Raw genomic sequence first — 22061 nt, 5'->3', positions numbered from 1 at the left:
ATTTGCTCCATTACCTACGCCAAGATTGTAACCCCCCCCCTCCCCCCCCCCCCTCTCTCTCTCTCTCTCTCTCTCTCTGTATGTGTGTGTGGGCGGGGGGGGGGGGGGGTAGTGTCTGTGGTAATTATAACTAGATAATATAATTTATAAACATAGACTAATATCAAGGCGAGAGACTTTACCGGTGGAGCGAATCGGTCTTTTGAATATAAGCGACATATTGCATTCTTATATTGTTAGCAAATATGTGCACGGATGAAATAATAATAATATTATTTTTTCCTTTTTCTTTTTCTTTTTTTTTTTTCACAAAAGCGTCTGATTTATAGAGCGAAGCAACGGGTACACTTTTTTTTTTTTTTTTTTTTTTTTGTGTATGTGGAACTGTGTATTCCCGACACCAGTGTACTGAATACACACCTGTTAAAAGTAATAAACAAAAATGAATATAATAGCTTTAAAAAAGAACAAAATAACCAACACGGAACGTTTGGGACTGAAAACCCTCTTGAGCCAACAACAAAAAACAATAAAGACATAAATACATTACTGAATTCCAGATTGACGACAGAGAAATTTCGTAGGTCCTTTCTGTTGTAGAGAAATCCTGGAAAGTAAACAAAAATAGATCGACAATTATTTTGATAAAAGTGTTACCATTTGTTTTATAAAATATGAATATCTAAATAGTATTTGATGCGTGATCGAATATTATGAGTAGGTATGCGCTTTTTTTTTTTTTTTGCCAACTACCAATTACACATTTATGGTTATTTTTCTCTATAATTTGCTGTAGAAAGTAAGCGGTCGGAGGGAGGAGCACGTTTTTTTTACGTACTGCCAGTCCCTCTATTTTGAGGGCATCAGCTATATATGTTAGCTCTATAGGTTTTCTTTTTAAATTTCCGGTTTTGGGATTACCCACGTTTGTATTCAGTACACTATCGTAGGGAATACACAGTTCTTTTTTTTTTTTTTTTTTTTCTAATCAACCTTTTCCGAGGTCAAGAGTCAAGGCTGGGCGATCAGGGCTACCAGATGGCCATGTGCGTGGCCAATTTTGCTAAAATTAGCCACACGGAGAATAGTGTTTATACCATTTTCTTTTTTCTTGATTTTTATCTTTTTCCTTAAAACTACTTTTTTTCTTGGTCTATTTAATTATTTATTTTATCAAACCGACGAGCCTTTCAAGAGAATTAAAGAGTTTGCAGTATTTGGACACGTGAGGTTCCAAATAGCCATTTTTTAAAGTCGAAAATTGGCCACGAGGAACTTTGACTACTGACAACACAGCCCTTCGAGAAACAAAAAAAAGTTGATAAAACTTTTTCATTCCGAGAAATATTTTGTTTTTAACCCCCAAATTACAGAGCCATTTAAGAGGTTTGTAACAGTTATTAATTCAACTAAAATAAAACAAAATATTCGTATTATTAATTGTCAATCCATAGCTATGTTAGAGTAGCACATTATTTTTTGAGTATCGTTGATGTGAAATGTGAGATTTCTTCAACGTAATTTGAGTCGGTAACACAAGAGACAAATTTATGAATTTTAAAATGGATGTTTCTTACTTTATTCATAAAGCATTCTGATAGTCATGGAAAACTGTCGTGAACGGATTTCTCAATCTGGTTCACAATAGGTACAATATAGGAAAACGAAGTGGCAATTCGGACTGAGTCTGAATAGTCTTCCCGTGGCTATTCGGACTCCAATGTGCGTGCACATACAAAGGGGGGGACGACACAATGTGAGCAGTAGGCAGAGGGTGGAACTGATAAAGAAATAGAAACAGAGTTCAGAAGAAATTCTGTCTCCCATATCCACACTGTTTCAGCTCATACTCATACTCATCAATCATACCCCTCCTTTGGACTGTAGAATTATTAGAATGATTGTTGGCTGTCTCACACTATCACAATGTTTTTTCTTTGTCCTGATTTTATTTGGACATCGTGTTATGTTTTTAGAAACGCTTTTAATTTATTCCACATTTATTTTGACTGACTTTTGTTACTTTTGAAGAGTTTTAACTCTTCTTTTTAATTTCTCTCTGGACCCAATTAATCTATGAGTTTGTCTTTCTCGTCAAATATAGCAGATTAGACTACCTGTTGTAAGTTACTTAAATCGTAATTTTGATTTGCATTTATTTTATGTAATTATCAATAATTAAAATATTTAAAACTAAAACACAACAACAAAAAAAAAAAAAAACTCAAACAACAAAAAAAACTATACTGCCACGGGAGACTATTCAGCCTGAGTCTGAATCATCGTTTGATTGTACATGCGCATTGGAATTTGAGTCTGAATAGCCATGGGAGACTATTCAGACTTCGAGGCCATAGGAAAAAGTAAAGAGACAGTCTCCACTGAAGTGGGTGTCTCCATATACGTAGAGTACGATATATGGGCAGTTAAAATGCTCACAAGCACATCGGGAATAGTCCAGGTAAAACCACACTAAAAACATACCAAGGAATGGTGGTTCGGATCTACGTGATCAACGAAGTTTAATAATCAAGTAATGTCAAGTTGAAGAGAGAGAATGAATCATGAAGACTGTCGCAAGCTTTTATGTGGTAGAAACGATGATGTCACGTTTAAGCAGGAGACAGTGAACAAACATAACACAAAGATTACTCACAACAGCTCGATCGAGACACGACAGTCAAAACATAACAAAACTATCACAACAAACAGTAGCACAAAATCTTCTCCACATTCCTCCCCCTTCTAATTCACGCTTCCATTCCAATAGTCTTAACCATAAGAGGAAAAAGGAAAATTCTTACCTTAAGAAAGTTCTTGAAAAATGAATTTGCTCTCCTTTACTTACTTTTGTATGGATTTTCAAAATTTGAAAAATGTTTTCAGAATACTTTATGAATATAGTAAGAAAACCCCATTTTAAATATTTCTCTTGTGGTACCTAATGACATTTAAAAAAATAGTTTTTGGTCCATTTTCTATTAATATGATAAGCATTTTGCTATTCTTCTCATTTGAATGACTCATTGCAGGATAGAGAGACTGAAGTAAAATGGCAACAAAACAAAAGCAGCTTCCGGATGCACTTTTGGCAGAAGTGTGGGCAGTCATGCATCTTGCAGTGGCATCAGACGTCTCGGGGCTGATTCAAAATGAACATATGACTTATGGTATAAGAGTTTTTGATATCTCACTTAGTAGGGTGAAGGGCTGGGTATCAATTTGGGTCACAGTTGAGGTTTTTATCTGACCCATCTGTCCACCTAGATGACCCATTGATCTTCACTCAAGTCTTACGTGCCTACTGGAAATCAATAAGACAATGGTCAGTGTCATTGACCATACCATGATAAGCAAAGGCGACTCTCTGGAAGAATGGAACACTTCATACATAAGTGATCACAAAAATTGACCTCCTTTGTATTAAAAAAAAATATATGTTGTGATACAAAACCACATTTTCTAAAAGCTATATATTTTATTAATAGTTGAAGAAACAAAGAATAATTAAGAGTTTTTACAATCTTTTATACATATATTGAAGGAGATAGAAACATGGCATGAGCTTTTCAAGATCATCGGCATGCATTCATAAGGAAACAACTTTTTAACAGATTTGAAGACAAGCAAAAACACTGATGCATAAACAAACACAAATGCACATGTGTATTTTAAAAAAAGCTTGAACTGTTCTATAGTGCAATATCAATACCACTAAATGTGCTCAAAGCATTTATCAAGGGGGTCCCTAGCCAATATCAACATTTAACATGTAGGACGAGACATGATGCCTGTTAGGCGATATTACAATCTTTTTTCTGACAGAGACAATGTACTCATTTTACACCTGAGTACGATGAGAGAATGTGAGTAAATAGCCTTTTCCAAGGACTCACTTAAGTGCTGCTCAGAGCAAGATTCGAACCCAGGACCTTCCAATCTGAAGGTGAGTGTCATACCACAAGACCATGTAGTCCCACTATATATATACAGGGGCAGGACTTTTTTGTCTCTTGCTTGGAGATCTTGCTGGCTAAAGGAATTGTCCTTGCTGACTATCCGGGCTTGGCTTAAATCTTAAAGGATTCATTTAAGATCATCAGAAATGAAATAAAGGTGTAATAGTAGACACATTTTTTAACCCTAATAGTACTTCAGGGGTAACTTTGTTACCCCAGGCCTTGTTTTTTTTACTTTTAAGAAAACATATTTCAAATTTTTCTCTGAAATTTTCAATAATCCTCAAAAATTCATTTTTGCAAAGGTTTATGCTCAAATGGTTACAAAAAATTGCATAACATAGTGACCAATGGCGATTTAGCAACATGCCTTTTTTTTACAAATGGGGGTAAAAAAAAGTTTTTTACAAACTTTATGCGTAACTTAGTTACCCCATTGTGGAATGAGAGGTTTATGCATTCCTGTTTGCTCCTGTGTGACTTGGAAAAAAACGTATATAAGTACAGCATAGCACGCTTATAGCGAATATTTTGAACAAACTCGTAGTATTAACAATCAACGTCTTTCTTCTCGTTTAACCGATATAATTAACTACTGATATGTAGGTATTTTAACAATACAATTTTTTATCTGCCTACAAAAGCTCTTTACTATATCCGTGTTCTACTGAATTGATGCTATGCGTTTAGGTAAAATAATCACAACATCCACCAGCCAGGTTAATATACCAACACACAAAACTGTGTGAAACTCCAGCGTTTATAGTCTGATTGATATCATTTACTAGCAATGACTATGAAAAATGTTTTTTTTTCTTTTTGAGGAAAATTTTTGTCTAAAATCAAAGCCCTATCTCCACTGAGTAAAAATGTTTTTGAATTTTAAAAATCCATTCATAAATAAACAAGTTATGCAGTTTCAAAGCTGTTATTTATTTGGATGACCCCCAAAGAGGAAAAAAACGTGAAAATATGGGACGCTTTTTCAGCATTTTTTTTCGACCTTTGGTTGTATCTTGCGTAATAAGTGGATTAAAAGATTGAAACTTGGCAATTTTATGGCAAATTTGATAGAGAACATGATGAAAACATTAGAAGAATTCTAACGTATATAATTTTAGAGCAGGATGGTATATAACACACACGCACACACACACACACACAGAGAAATAGAGAGAGAGAGAGGGGGGGGGGTGAGAGATGGCGTACATAAATGAAAGAAATATAGAAGGAAAAGAGAAATTGGACAAGGGGACAAAGGTTACTGGTGGAACGTGGCTTGGAACACATTAATTAAAGCCATGCTGAGATTGTAGATCATGTTGCAATCGAAAACTTTTAACATCATAATTTCTTAAATTCTTGTAAATTAAACAGTGAAATTATCAGCTGTTTATTGAACCCAAACGCAGACGATAAACACCCCTCTGCCAGTGAGACCGCGCAGACATTTTGACTAGTCATGAACTTTAAAACGAGGTCAACCAATCAGAAAGCGCTTTGCCACGACCCGCTCAGCCACTCAGTTTGGTGCCAAATCGTTTTGAACTCGTATTGTGATTCGGGCTGTAGGGGCGTAAAATGGCTTCATGTCTTTTATGAATGAAGAGCAAATTAGGATGGTGTTTTGTAAAATACGGGAAAAGTACTCGTCATATTCATATGAAATTTTACAACCAAAAAGAAGAAATGTTCATGTATTACCTTGTCAGCGACAAAACCTCCACACCCGGTAGTTTTAGAAATATTTTACTCCAAAGAGTAAAAATCTATTTTTAACTGTCTTCTGGTAATCACACGAGTTTTGTCGCTTGACATAATCTAAAATAACCCTTTTTCTAACTGTGTGCCAACTTTCAGTCATATTCATCGATAAACAGCGTCGTAATTAATTTTAAAAAATAGCATTTACGAAACGGCTTCATCCCATATTTTGTCGCGAATTCGGGCACTTCATGAGCGAAAAAGAGGCCCAAAAATTTGTGCGGGATAGTCATTGCTACATTTACTGAAAACTTATCACTTACAGGCTGTTTAAAAATAATAACAAAGTGCTGAGTGACCTTAACTTCATACCTTCAATATCTGAGCCCTGAAAATCATTGTGCTCACCTGAGGCAGTACCGTCAACTGGGATGACTTTGCCTGGTGGGGGTAACTCTGCATTGTCATTTTGAACATGAGCCAAAGTGAAAAAATAAATTGATCGTAATGTTGATGATGGTGAAGGGAGGGGGGTGGGGGTATGATGTTGATGAAGATGATGGTTGTATGGTATTGATGATGATGGTGGTATGGTATTGATGATGATGGTGGTAGTGGCACATAATGTGTTTATTTAATTAATTAATCCATATTTTTGTCCTGTTGGTCTATTTCCCCATGTTCAAAAAGTTCTGACAATTTTTTTCACCAACCATTTACAGGCCTGACTTTCATCTATGCAACCTTTATCATTTCAATGCAGATTGTAAGGCATCTCATGACTCTGACTTTATAGCAGAGGGAGAAGTTTCCTCAGAGATGGAAAGTGATTCACCATTGGATGGAAATTGCAATGAGGATCATGTTGACGATTTGCAGGCTCTCAAGGATGCGGCAGAAAAATTGGCTATTATTGGTGACTCTTATAGTCAGTCTAAAGAAGGTAAGCTGACATTTATAATGAAGTTCTCTTTCTCTTTCTCTCTCTTTCTCTCTCTCTCTCTCTCTCTCTCTCTCTCTCTCTCTCTCTCTCTCTCTCTCTCTCTCACCTCTCTCCTCACCCTTCTCTTCCACCCTCTCTCTCTCTCTCTCTCTCTCTCTCTCTCTCTCTATCTATCTATCTATTTATCTATTTATCTATCTATTTATCTATCTATCTGCTTTTTACAGCTAAAAAATATTTCCATAGTTAAGTTTTCTTTTGAAATTATTGTTAGTTGTAGGACTTTTTTCTTATAGTAAATGATAATAATAATTATTATTTTTATTAAATGGTTAAATGTGTTTTTCTATATTATTGAACAGAGGAAAATAATCTTATTGATGAAATTGTGAAGTGCCTTGATAGCAAAGCCAAGAAAATAGATGCAAAGTTAGGTAAGCACAGCATGTAAAAAACTGGTAACAAACAAAATGATGTTTAGTCATCCTGAAGAATAACTTGACAGAGCAGGCTGTCAATCTTACTTTAAAAATTGGTTCAGTGGTGATCACCTAAATGCCTGGTGTTTGGGAAGCAGAAAGGAGCATTTAGATGGAAGTTGATCAAGAGAATGATAAATACATATATAAGCATTCATATCACCAGGCCTGTAAATTTTCAGCCCATAGGCTGATTTCAGACTTTACACAATTATCAGATTTCAGTCTTACAACTGTCAACATTGAAACCCTTTACTATTATCTTTCATGGAAACTCCAAAGCCTAATAATAGATCGTATTTTAGACTATCAGGGAAATCCAAAAATGAGTAATTTCTGCGACTGCTAATGGGTTTACCGATGAGGATTGCGCCCTGCATCGTGAAACTGGTGAAACTACTTTTGTCATCCGAGGTCATGGATCTGAAATCCGCTTGCTGCCGGCTATCTATCTTGTTATTCGGAGCGAGATCAAATTTCAGCCCAAATGTTGCTGTTTCCCTGTCCTAGATAGGCCATAAAGTAAGTTGAAATTGTTTTCATCAGTTGTTTCGTTGCGGATAACTATCAAGGTTTTAAAAATGCAGGAGACTTACATCCGATCGCAGTGCAGATATCAAGGCAATTGACGCATCCGGGCGTGAGAAAAGAAGAAAAGAGCAATGTGGTCAAAGGAGGCGGATGGTTTTGTAACATCAAAAGCGCCTTGATCTGGGCGTCATGTCGTGGGTATGTGTGATTTTAGTGGGAGGAGCTTACTTGACTTACTTGCTGGACTACCGACTGATTGATGATTAAAATTGTCCTTTTTCAGCAGCCATTTGTAAGGGGACAATTGTATAAAGCTGATGAGACATTACATTGAGAGAGAAAGCAGTATGGGGGACATAGGATGAGACTTCTGGAGACAATGAAGGTGGAGCAAATGTAAAATGGATTGACAGTAATTTGGGGCGGTGTTATTATGTGGATGAATCAATTCGTTTGGTTGTAAATGATAACGAAAAATTCTCTCTTTCTTTCTTTTTTTTCAAAAATTTTTATTTCAGAGCGAGCACTTGGGCGATTCCCAATTTGAAAAGCAGGCATTTAGAGTTATGTTTTAAAAGAAATTAATCCGTTTCACCAAATTAGTGGGCATTTAGGCAAAATGGGCACTAGGCTGGCAGGCATTAGGTGATCATCACTGTTTTCTTATGCAATTTTTCAAAATCTTACTTATTTTGGTTTCCATTGTACACAATTTTATTGCGCTGGGGTTGGCAGCACAGCTACCATATGTCTTTGACCAAGCGATTATTAGTGTGTCATTTTGAAGTGATATGATCAGTGACCAATGAATGAAAAACTCTGCCTTTGGCATTGTGTCCTTGGGTAAGGCATTTTACATATTCTACCCCATTCATCCTAGGTGTGAATGAGTACCTGGATTTTGGAACTGACATTATAAAAGTGATAGAACAAACCAAAAAAACCCAAAAAAACAGCCCCCCCCCCCCTCCCCCACCCCCTACCCCAAAAAAGAGAGGGGGAAAAAAAAAGACACAGTATCCAATAGACAACTCATTATGTAAGAAATATTGATACACCATTGAGGTGTTCTGTTAAAAATTTTCCTTGACACAGGCAAAAATTCTAGTTTAGCCCATTATTAAGAGGAAAATAGCCTGACATATGATTTTTCTGAAGGAGATCATATTTTTTATTTACATTGTAAATCCCCTCACTGTTTTGTCTCAAACGTTGTGAGGTGTGTTATGAACTATTTGTTTGAGTTCTCTTTTTGTGGCAATACTTTGATAATGTCTGGGTTTGACTAGATGTATTTTGTCTCTAAATTGATTAGACTCACAGGTGTTTTTGGTGCTGAGATCTTTTAGAACAAAATAAATAAACTAATAGAAATATTTAGGTGCTTATGACTCCGTTGTATATGCACAGTGCCTTGTTTTGTAATAGAATCCAACAATGCTGAGTGAGGTAAGTGATCAGATGGTTGACAATGGTCGGAAAACTATGGTCCCAATTTTGCATCCTTGGGTAAGGCCTTTTTTCATATATAACCCTCTGCTTGACTGATGAATAGTTGGGTACTTGGTTATAGACAATTATGGAAATACAAAAAGCACACTTTGCAGGAACTTGTACAGCATGGAAATGATCTTTGTTTTAACAAAAATCACTGAAGGAATACAGGGAGCACTGTGAAATGCATTGAGCATGGCGAATACATAGAAACACAATAGAAATGTATTTAATTTTATGATATTGATTTATTACAACAATAATAATTATAATGGTAATAATAATATTAATTATGATAATGATAAAAAAAACATTATATTGATGATGATGATGATTGTAATAATAATAATAATGATAATAATAATAATAAGAAGAAGAAGAAGAAGAAGAAGAAGAAAGAGAGAAGAAGAAGAAGAAGAAGAAGAAGAAGAAGAAAAGAAGAAGAATTGTAATAATAATAATAATAATAATGATAATAATAATAATAATAGTAATAATAATAATAATAATAATAATAATAATAATAATAATAATAATATATAATGATGATGATGATGATGATGATGATGATGATGATGATGATGATGATGATGATGATGATAATAATAATAATAATGATGCTATAATGATAATGATATGATACATTTCTTCTTTTATTTCTCCAAAAGTTTGCTCGTCCCTTTATATCTGGAGAACTGGCCATTTATTAAAAATAGAGAATAATAATAACAAATCATCTCAGGCTTCAAATGAAGTCTTGATTTACATTTCTTTTACTGCTCTCTACTATTGTGAAAATAGATGTGATTTCAGGTTTGAGGAAAATTAAGCCCAGCCTTAGTTAATGTGTAATATCACGTTTTTCATTACAGAAAAAGAGTTGTGTACATCTATGCCTTCCAGTGACATATTTCAGGTCAGTCTTTCTTTGAATAATCATGGATGAATAGGAGTGGAACTACCAGCCATTTTAGTGATTTTCCATTGACATAGAACAGAATCATTTTACTTTTGACATTGACATTTTATCAAATTGAAAGAAAAATAAATAAATAGAACAATATCCTCTAAACGTGCTCAAAGTGCTTTACAATTATCGTCCTAGCCAACAAGAACACTTAATGCGGAGGATGAGACATGACGCCTGTTAGGCGATGCTACAATTTTTTTTTCGGACAGAGACAATGCTGTTAAATGCCAGGTACTCATTTTACACTGAGTACAGTAAGAGAATGTGAATAAAGAGCCCTTTCCAAGGACTCAACTATGATGTGATGCTCAGAATGGGACTTGAACCCAGGACCTTCCTATCCAAAGGCGAATTTCACACCACAAGACCACATATCTGCACTAAAAAAAACTAGGATCTATATTGCCTTAGAGAACTTCAAATCAGACCATCAAATCAAATCATTCTGTGTCCAAGGTTTGGCTCCAAGAAACTCTGATATGTTTATTCTCTGCTCTTATTTGGCACACCTCAAATGACTCAAAACAATAATTTCTTGTTGATTCTTATAGTAAACTGATTATTGAGTCACTATTGGAGTTTGAAATCTGTCAAATGCATTCCCTCAATAAGCTAACTCTCAATCATTTTGTAATAGCCCGATGTATATTTTTTTCAGTTAGATAATTAAACTTCCCCATGTTTCATCAAACCAGGAACCTATGGTGAATGTCGTCTACGGTGAAGTGAAAACAAAACTTGAAACGTTCCTGGTAGGAAATGAAGGCCTTGACAAGATAGCGATGGTCACTCATATAACTAAAGGTGTCTCATCAGCATTGAGGAATGTATCAGCTCCTGCTGTTAGCCTGGCAGCAGCAATATCCTATCGATTTGTCACAGAGAAATACGCTGACATAATTCTCCAGGGTGGAGGACTGGTTAGTCATTGTTTTAAACAAGTTTTTTTTTTTTTTCATGTGGTTGAATTATTTATTCTCAAACTTTTATGCTTATTACCAGGTTTGCTCCTGTGATAATGTAATTGAGACTTTGTCTCGAACGTTCTGAGAAAGAATCCCTCCCCATATGAAAAATATAATGTCCAGAATTATGGCTTTGTTACATAAATTAGAAATGAAAGATTGCCCAAGCTTTATAGGGGATTATCCAGTACATGCAACACTTTAAGTCATGTATGTACTCACTTGAATTTAGATAAATCAATTTAGTTGTCAAATTGTCAGTAATTTTAACCCATTGCTGCCCGGGCATAATCTGAAAAAATGTCTCTCACAGACCATGCGAGGGGAGATAACTCTTCCAAATGTCATAGTACACTTCATTAAAAAATTAATTGCAAGAATGTGAGGCATGCTAGAAACAAAATAAAAGTTGTTTTGGAAAGAAGAATGAATGGCCTTTAATTTGATGTATTGTTTTGGACTATTGATTCATATTTTGATTTGAAAAAAAAAATGTTAAAGTTGAAAAATATGTAATAATATTAAAACACATGAAACCCATTGTCAATGTCATCAAAATGCGCATCCAACTCAACTATCATCATCACTATCCATTAAAAAACGTTGATCACGCCCGAGAATTGAGGAATTCAAACGCCATTCCAGCAAAAAAAAAAAAAAAAAAGGATGTTACCACAACCGATTTGGTCGACAAACTTCAAAAAATCACAGCAGACAAACGAATTGAGATAAAAACGATCGGGAAATTTCTAGTTTCACTTTCACTCTTTCTCTACTTTCGTTTTCTAAATAAAAAGAAGTGGTTCTACACACATTTTTAGTTTACGGGTTCAAAGATGCTGGGTACCTGGTGGGCGATGTCGGGCGATTTGGACTGTTTGAGATGTTTTTTGAGCGGGCGATTTTGGGCGATTTGGGCGGCAATGGGTTAAGATAAAATTTTATTTTAATTTAATTTTTTTTTATTACCATGGTACTTTTAGGTTGTTAATACCAATTGATATTAAGGTGAAAAGTGAACCATGGATCATTTGTGATAACTGTTTGACAAGTTGGCAACAGATATCACCTTGACTGATAAAGACATAGTATGCCAATGAACTTTCTTTTACGATTCCAAATTTTGGAATTGAGATGGATAACACAGACAATGAAAATGTCAAAGGTCATCCCTTAATCTAAAACTCTATGAGCAAAAGCTATGAATTTTTTTTCCCCAATCAGTCACCTTCACGTTGATGAAATAGACGAAAAGGGAGAGAGAAAGAGTTTTTTGCTCAATTGCATCATTATTATTTTACAAGCTATGCATGGTGTATATTTATATTCAATAGATGACTGACATTTTTACTTTCTATTTTTAAATCCCACAGCGTAGACTTGTCAATTCCTAGAAAGGACAGGGTGGAATTCAAGCTGAGATGCAAGTTTCTATAAGTTCATCCATCTGTCAGATGTCTCGGCATAAATACATCCACCATGTTTTAAAAATTGACCTGTTAAATCGTGTCTAACTTGCGCATGAAACTTTGGCAGTTTGTGAAATGAACACAATATCACGAGTTTTGTGGTTAGATATGTCACCCATTTTCCCAGTCTGTTTATTTGATTCAAATTTTTTAATATGATCACACTGCCGATAGTTAAAGTATACTTCATTTGACAGCATTCTTAGTGATAGTTTAACTTTTTATTCTATCCTCTGGCTAACTGTGTAATGATTTTCAATACTCAAAACCAAGTTAAATATTGATTTTGTTTTCATCGGGGGATTAAATTGTTCACTTTTTTTTTTTTTTAAAAGATTTAAAAGCTATTAAATTATTCATTTTATATCAAGGGGCCAGAGGCGAAAAGAGAAAGAATATACCCCCTAATCCATATTTTACCTTCTACCCCTAAATGAATTATATAAATAGATAAATCAAAGGCAGCTTGTCAATCTTAAACTGCCAATTATGCAAATGAAATCACTTTTTTTAAACAGTTTTTAAAAATACAATTATTAATGTTATCAAGAGAAAGTCAATTTTTTTAACCCGGATTTTCTCAACTATATTAGGAAAATTTATGATTTATATTGTTGGATTACCCACTGGTGGACTTTTTTCCAGCTTAAAACCAAGTCATTATGTTTAAGTGATGATATATGAACACCAGGAAAGAAATCTTAAAGATTAGATAAAGTCAGATTTTTTACAAAGAAAATATAGATTACGCTGTGGCATATATTTAGTACTATTAGGTACTTATATCATCAAGACCAGTGCCTACTTCATACTATTTAACTTATATAAAATCGTGCCTGTTATCATCATCATCTTCATCATTATTATCATTATTGTTATTATTATTGTTGTTGTTGTAGGTGCAGACCTATGCCATCATCTTCCTTTTTTTTGCAGCCTTTGAAATTACAAGAGTTGCAAAAACCTTTAAAAAGAAATGAAGTGAGTAGAAAAGTGCCAGAAATCAAGAGAATAAAAAACTTTGCAGTGATGAGGACTCGAACCTGACCTTACTGGTCCAAATTCTCCACCTGGCCGGGAGAGGGTAGTCAAAGCCATCCACCACTCAAAAAAAAAAGTGGTATCAAGCAGCATGTCTACCAGTAAGGTTGTGGGTTCAAGCCCCCATCGCCATGAAATTTTTAAAATTCTCTATTGTCTTCTGGCACTTTTTTACTCACTTCCTGAACTCCCATTGTGGGCAGGGAGGTACTTGTTGTGTCTTATATCCCCCTGTGTCTGTTTTCCAATTGCTCTCTTTGTCTTGGAATGATATTACATGGTTTCGTCCTGACCCTGGCCAGAGTCCTTGGCTGAGAAGGAAACAGTCGAATGTATAGTTATAGTTATAGTATTAGGAGATGATATTTTTTTCCTTGTAAATCATTTCTCTGTTATGTATCGTTATTTGTTATTTTGAGCATATGATTTGTAAACATTTGAGTGTATTCCTCTTAGTGGGATCTTGTGCTGGTGTCTGGGTAAGACTTTTAGATTATCTCAAACTAAGTACACTGATAGTATGCTCTTGGAAGATATATCTGTTCTCTATTTGAACCATTCCCCTTTGTCTTACCATTTCTTCAAGTCCTTTAATTGTACATCTAAAATGTTTTTCCTTTCCAATTTTCTTCCTTTTTACTGGTGCTGATATGATCTAAATGTGTTGCAAGCGTCGTAAACCTTTAAAAACAAACGAAAAACATACTCACTTCATTTCATTTCTTGTTCTTATCAACATAAGTGACTGCTCCACTCACTTTTCTGCAAAAACCTTTAAAACATATAATGTTGTTGTTGTTGTTGTTGTCATTACCATTACCATTATTATGATTAATATTATTATTTTTATCATTATTATTATTATTATTATTATTATTATTATTATTATTATTATTATTATTATTATTTTTATTATTATTATTATTATTATTATTATTATTATTATTATTATTATTATTATTATTATTATTATTATTACTATTATTATTATTATTATTATAGAGCAGTAAAATTAGGTGCCCCAAACGTAAACAATAACAAGTTGCTAGTGATTTTCTTTAGGGACCGGAATAATTTACGTACAATATAGGTCTCCCAATTTTGTAGTTTGAGTTGTAGGCAATACACTTTCAGTATTGAAAATATGTTTACATAAAATCTAACAGTTGCAGAAATAATAATATAAGGCTAAATTATTCTGAAAACCAGGCTCCGAATAATTCTCGTCTTGTTCACACCAGCGCAATGATTTGCTCTGGTCTAAAAATAGATAGACTGTAACTTTTGATAAATTTTACCTTTTGTTCCATAAAATATCCATATCTAGACATTATTTGATGCATGATCGAGTATTTAGGAATATGTGTTTCTTTTGCCACCTAACAGCCAAATTTTAAAGGTTATTTTTTTCTATAATTTACATTGGAACGTGAGCTGTCAAGACCGGAACATGTGGTTTGCCATGTGCTTCTAGACCTTTGTTTACGTTTGGGGCAGCCAATTTTACTGCTCTATTAGTGTTGTTGTAATATAAAAAAATTCTTCCAAGTATCCAAACTTTGCATATTCTTGTTGCCATTACATTTACTTTATACCCACGAAGTGCCCACACTGTTAATGTTCTGTATATATGTAAATTTTATTGGTGTTAGTATTACGCACAGAAAAAAATGCTATGTTTTACACCAAATCAAATTAATTTATATTTTTTTACTAAAGCATTGAGTTAGTATTACTTTAGAATATTATATTTTGCAGCAATGTATTGGTAGCATTTTCAAAATTTACAACCGCTCATTGGAATGAATATTAATCTCAAAACCTCACTTATAGGTTTATCCTTAATTGGTATTCAAATGTTAAGCTGCATATAACGAAATAGTGTCTTGTATCGCCCTACATTTTGTGTTGTTTTTAGTTTGGTACCCTTTGCAAAGCACTTTTATCTCATTAGTGGACCTCGCATCATATGAAAGATCAACTTAAGGAGTTATTTTTTTAAATGTATGAAAGCTGCTTTTGATTGACTAATTCAGCATTTCATTTGTTTCGCATCTTCTATTTGCTGTGGCCAAGATATTTAAATTGCTTTCAGGGTGGGGTCTTGGACCTCCCATGGTGGCAGAGGTCACTTGCTGTATCTTCTATTCCCCTAAATCTGTTTTCTGCTTTTGCTTGGAATGGAGTTACTTGGTTTTGTCCCTTGTAAATCATCTCTTTATTTTTGTTTTGAACATCTTGTTAGCATTTGAGTGTAATCCTCTTAGTGGATGTAATGATGTCTGGATGAGACCTTTTGGTGATCTCAAACTAAGTACATTTATGGTTTCTTCTTGGAACCTACATCTCCAATTCCCCTTTGTTTTACTTTTTCTTGGGTGCATTAACTGTAATTTTCGAATTGTTTTACCATCTTATTTTCCTCCCTTTTACTGGCACTGATATGACCTAAATGTGTTGCAATCGCCGTAAATCAGTTTAAAACAAAACAAATAATAAATTTCTTTACTTGTTTCAGAACGAATCATTTGATTTTTTTTTTTGTAAAAAAGTGGTCTGTTTTTCTTTGAGATACTGAGCGTGGTTTCCGTTTACAGTTTGTCTGTTGGCCTTTATTCCTGGCACATTCTTTCTATTTTATCACTTAAATGGAAATTAGGTCTGGGGAGAGTATTATTATTATCTTTGTCTTACTCCTCATTTGTATGGGTTGGAATCATCTTGTCTGTTGTTCTACTTCCTCTGCTGCTGACTGTATGCAATACATTTTTAAAAAGATTGTTAGAGGATGTTTCCATCAATATAGGTCTTGGAGTAAATCTATTGCTGTGTCTTCTATCCCTGTTTTACCTTTACACATTCCTCTCGTCATTGTTTTGGATTGAACATTGCTCGTTTTTTCCTGGTCCTGGCAGGTGTCCTTAGCTGAGAGGGAGACAGTTGAATGTATATATCCTTTTTTTTTTTGGAGAGAGGATAATTTTTTTCATTGCAATTAAACTGTTATTTACTGTTGCCGTTTTTAGTTTTGGATGTATTGCACTTTGTAAACATTTAACTTTATTCTTGAAAGCACGACCCTTTGCTTATGCCTGCATGGGACTTTTAGATATTTTTTTTAAAAAAGGCTCATTGATGGATTGCTCGTTATATCTTCTGGACTCTTCTGTTCCCTACTAAATGAACCAGTCTACTTCGTCTTACTTTTTCTATGATGCTTTTAACTTTCAAATCTACAACTTATCCCTTATCATCTTTCTTTTTACTAACATTGAAATGATCCCTAAAGCTGGTTTCTGACTCTCTCAGTTTGAAGTTCCCACACACACTGCTACTACTATATTCAAAGCTTTGTCTTTTAGTGTAATATAGCATTGATCTTTTATGCCTTGACATAAGACAGTTTAATTAGTTGTATCTTTGTGACAAATTATGTCTATGTAAAGTAATGATTCCATGACATCTTGCTGGATATTGAAATGAAATTCCAAGATTTTCTGTTTTTGTGGATGTCTCTGTTTTTTGTCATGTTATTTTATAATCATTGTTGTGTCATTTATTTTGAATCATATACCTATGATGTTCGCATGGGTGTACGATCCGATAGTGATGTCGTTTCTTCTTCTCTTTACTAGCCTATCCTGCTTCTTTGGTTTGTGATTGTATTTTTGACAGGGGATATTTTTTTTTCTGTAAATCTTCTGCCTGTTTGTTCTTGGTTATTTATAATTTAGCTTATGATATCTTTAGGTTATGATTTTGATTTACATTTGTACTATTTTTGTTAGATTGCTTGTTTTTTTCTTTCAGCGGTCTCTCATATAACCTCATTTGTGTTGGAAGAGACCTAAAGCAACAAACAAACAAAAAAATCATTTATTTTCATTACTTATACATAAACATGCATATGGTGGTCTGAGAAAAGTACTTATACATAAACATGCATATGGTGGTCTGAGAAAAGTACTTATATACATAAACATGCATATGGTGGTCTGAGAAAAGTACTTATATACATAAACATGCATATGGTGGTCTGAGAAAAGTACTTATATATAAACATGCATATGGTGGTCTGAGAAAAGTACTTATATACATAAACATGCATATGGTGGTCTGAGAAAAGTACTTATACATAAACATGCATATGGTGGTCTGAGAAAAGTACTTATATACATAAACATGCATATGGTGGTCTGAGAAAAGTACTTATACATAAACATGCATATGGTGGTCTGAGAAAAGGTGTGGGGTGTCGCTTTGTGATTTTCAGGTTTAGCGCTCTTTACATGGGTGCATTTTGCTAAAAAGTAGCCAGAAATATTTTATATTTAATGATTTTCTGTTTCAAACATGAATTTACATGAACTTATAAACGACCCACAGCATTAATCTATTATAATGTCGTTAATCTATTATAATGTCGGGATGAACAGAGTGGAGAAAATTGGGTTTCAAGTTAAAATGATCTGAATTATGAAATTGAAGATTTTTGTTTTTTTTAAGTTTTTAAATAAAATCAAATCATTCTCTCCAATGAAGGCAATTATTACGACTCAAATTTTAAAATTCAATTTTATGCATCAGATTCATCCCGACATAAAACTGGTTCAAGATGATTGGTTATATATCACTTTTAATGTAGGTTTCCCCGTTTTTTGTCTGTGGAATATGGAGTAAATAAATTTCTGTTTTTGCTCCTCATTAAGATATGGGAAAAACTTAAACTATTGATCCTAGGGACTGCAAACCTTCCAAAAAAATGTTTTATGTTTTTCCATCCAGTGGTGACATGGTTAAAATGCTGACTCGGCGTTTTACACATTACTTTTTTTTTGTGTAGACCTCAAAACATATTCTGGATTAAGGCCTGATATTTGGCATTATAACTCCTATGGAGATTCTCTAACACCTTACAAAAGCTGATTTTGAGTATCTTTATCAAATTTTTACATATTCGGCTTCAAAGTGTTCCATTATTAGGCTATATCGAAGTCTCAGAATTTAGAGGATAATTACATTTTAAAATGTCCTAACTCAAAAACTATAACAGCTAATTAAAAGGTGGTAAATATACATCAATTAAACAGTGTGGCAAAGTTACAGCCAATTCTGGCAGTTACCTTTTGAGATCTTCTTAAAATAGTGACACAAGTTTGTCAAAAATGACAATTTGAGAAAAATGCAAAACTACATTTCATGTGCCTAAAATAGACACATATTTTGTGCATTAATCTGCATATTATATAAAACTTTAAAACAGTGTGAACCTTTTCAAAAGATTGATATAAGCTAACAGCAACTTGTAAAAGATGGAGCCACATATTTTAACCCACTCCCCTAAGAAAAATGTGCAAAATAGTGACCTCATTTTTAATCCCGTGCACCAATTACATCAAATTGGCTATGAATCTCTAAAAGTCTCTGCTCCTCCCTTACAGATAGAGAGAAACGAAATAACGTTTAGTTTTGATTTAGACGTTTCCAATGATACCAAGCTTTGCCATGTTACGGTAGTGAAAAATAAGGTTGCTAAGGGGTAAAGTTGAAACACTTTTATTCTTTTATTCATATTTTACCTTATCCTTACCATATTCAAGGGTAATTTTAAGAGTTTTAGACACTTTTTTGAGTTTCTAACGGATTCTACAGATATTTTTACAGAAGAATCACAACAACAAAAAAGCGATTTTCATTTGTTTTTTTCTGAAATTCAAAATTTCTATCCCCCTGTATCTCTTTCTGTCTTTGTCTTGGAATGAGATTACTTGGTTTTGTCCTGGCCCTGGCCGGATACCCCGACTGAGAGGGAAACAGTCGAATGTATAGTTAGAGTTTTGGGAGATGATATTTTTTGTCTTCTAAATCATCTCTCTGTTATGCACTGTATTATGTTTTGTTTACATATAAGATTTGTAAAGATTCAAGTGTATTCCTCCTAGTGGGGACCTGTGCTTGTGTCTGGATGAGACTTTTAGGTAATCTCAAACTAAGTACTTTGATAGTGCGCTCTTGGAATCTACACCTGTTCCCTATTTGAACCAATTCCCCTTTGTCTTAACTTTTCTTGGGAAAATTTTCATTGGGTTTGGAGTACCTAATTGTGAGGAGGATGCGTGTCACATTAATTTTTGGGTTGGTTTCCCTCTCCAGACTATTTGCACCTTTCGGCTCTGCGACTCCGACTTCAGCGGTTCTTTATTCTCTGGATGTGATTCCATAGCCATAGCCATCTTCCCAGATCCACAAGGCAGTGGTGGTTTGAAGTTGGAGTTTTCCTTCTCCTAGACAGACTGCTTTCCAAGGCTATGAGCTCTGTCCACCCATTAATGGTGTCTAGGCTGGGAGTCCAGGAGGGTATCTTTGTAGAGTGACAGTTTCCCTTCACCCCACCAGCGTCATGGGGCTAGCACAGCTTATTGCGTGAACTAGGGCAATCTGGCTACGGCGGTTGATTCCTCCCTTCATCCGTCACCTCAGACACATAGAAACTCGTGTCATCAGCCGGTTAGAAAGTTCCTTTCGGAATACTCCAACCGTTGCCCAGGAGGCGGGCGGGGAAGAATGCCCCTACGTGGACCCTGACACGAGCTGGAATGGGTTGCGGATCAGTACTGATCAAAATAATCCAATCCTGCCTCCCGGAGTACCTAATGAAACTCAGGAGAAATGGTTTTATCCATCTATGTTATTTGATGGCTCCTTTTTTCAGGCCACCACCCAATTTGGATGGAATTCTATTTTCCAGTCCTTTGTGCAGCTATGTGGTCTAGTGGTGTGGGACTTGCCTTTGGTTCGGAAGGTCCAGGGTTAGAGTCCTGCTTTTGAGTTGTGCATAATTAAGTCCTTGGAGAACGCTATTTACTCACACTTTCTCACCGTACTCAGCTGTAAAATGAGTACCTGGCATTGGCTTTGTCGGAAAGAAATTGTAGTATAGCCTAACAGGCATCATTTCTTGCCCTACATGTTAAATGTTGCTATTGGCTTTGGACCTCCTGTAAGGCTCTTTGAGTACATTTCGTGGATATTGGCCTATATAAATGCTTAAGTTTTTTGCTTGGTGTTTTTCTTTTAATTCCGCAAATTTTTACTACGTGTGCCATGACTTTTCAAATCTGTGATATCTTGATATTGTCACAACTGATAATTATTATGTACTTCAGAAATAAATGATTTTCCTGTGGTCACTTTGATCAAATATTGGCTGAGCCCAATTTTTAATGTAGGTAATTTTCCTAACTTTAGTTTGAGTTTAAAACCCTATATGTTGTTCTATCTCTACCTAGGGAGTAATTTTCCTCCCCGGGCCAATTGATACTTCATAGGTCCTCAGCCTTGCTATCTCTTTTATCCCCCCCGTAATCATGTCTTTTCCATTTAGCTTTGTAATCTTGACCTGAAAATGAGACCATTTGGTTTCACATGTCCACTGTCGGGAGTTGCTTGCTGGGAGGGAAACGGTCAAATGGATTTATTTTTTTAGCAGAGATATTTTTGTATATCACCTCTCCATTATATAATATATTGTCATAGTTGAGTTCTTTGATATGCTTCCCATGAAACCATGAGTGTTTGGGACTGTTTTGTTTTGGCTTTACTAAATGGGAAGGTTACTTCTCTTTAAGTTTTGGTGGCAACAAAGATCTGGTGTCTTGAGTAAAATTGAAACCCACTTGTAAAGGGTTAAATGGCATCTTTCAGGCCATCTGGGTTGGGTTCCCGACTTCCCATAGTGGGCAGGGAGGTATTTGCCTGTTTTCTCCCCTTGTATCTGTTTTCCAATTGCTTTCTGTCTTTGTCTTGGAATGAGATTACTTAGTTTTGTCCTGACCCTGACCGGAGTCCTTGGCTGGGAGGGAAACAGTCAAATGTATTGTTCCAGTTTTGGGAGATGATATTTTTTTCCTTTTAAATCATCTGTTATATACTGTATTTTTTCATCTTTAACATATGATTTGTAAACATTTGAGTGTGTTCCTCTTAGTGGGATCTTGTGCTGGTGTCTGGGTGAGACTTTTAGGTGATCTCAAAACTAAGTACACTGATAGTGTGTTCTTGGAATCTACATCTGTTCCCTATTTGAACAATTCCCCTTTGCCTTACCATTTCCTCAAGTCGTTTTAATTGTACATCTAGAATGTTTTTACTATCCCATTTTCTTCCTCTTTACTGGCACTGATTCTGATATGACCTAACATGTCGCAAGCGCCGTAATACCCTTAAAAACAAACACAAAACACACGCACGCACGCATACACTCACAAGAAAACTGTTGATTGTTATTTATTAACTTCTTGATTTTTTTCAATGTTATATGTGACTGAATTGTAGCAACTCAGTATATACAAGACCCTTGCATCACTGCTCAAATTACATGAGTAACATATTTTTTAAATGAATAAAGTCATATTTTATGAATTGGCTTATTTGTAAATTGTTTTTATCTTGCAATGTTGTTGCGATTCACTGTATGTTACGTTGTAATAATTTAAATTAATTCAGG

General features: G+C 34.7%; 1 protein-coding gene across 1 annotated transcript; it reads left to right on the top strand.

Annotated features, from left to right (window-relative positions):
• The first annotated feature begins 767 nt into the window (after positions 1–767).
• On the top strand, positions 768–21976 carry LOC144967767 (uncharacterized). The gene is made up of 7 exons (XM_078905381.1): positions 768–1386; positions 3033–3170; positions 6427–6606; positions 6969–7040; positions 9983–10026; positions 10776–11000; positions 12419–21976. Exons 2-7 carry the CDS (start codon positions 3053–3055, stop codon positions 12437–12439), a joined length of 660 nt encoding a protein of 219 aa, XP_078761507.1. The 5' UTR covers positions 768–1386; positions 3033–3052; the 3' UTR covers positions 12440–21976.
• Positions 21977–22061: the final 85 nt, after the last annotated feature.

The sequence above is a fragment of the Berghia stephanieae genome, chromosome 3 (assembly GCF_034508935.2).
Source record: "Berghia stephanieae isolate SIO BIC M18660-M18661 chromosome 3, UCSD_Bste_1.3, whole genome shotgun sequence".
In the NCBI taxonomy this organism is placed as follows: Eukaryota; Metazoa; Mollusca; class Gastropoda; order Nudibranchia; family Aeolidiidae; genus Berghia; species Berghia stephanieae.
This window is presented reverse-complemented; position numbering and strand designations above follow the sequence as displayed.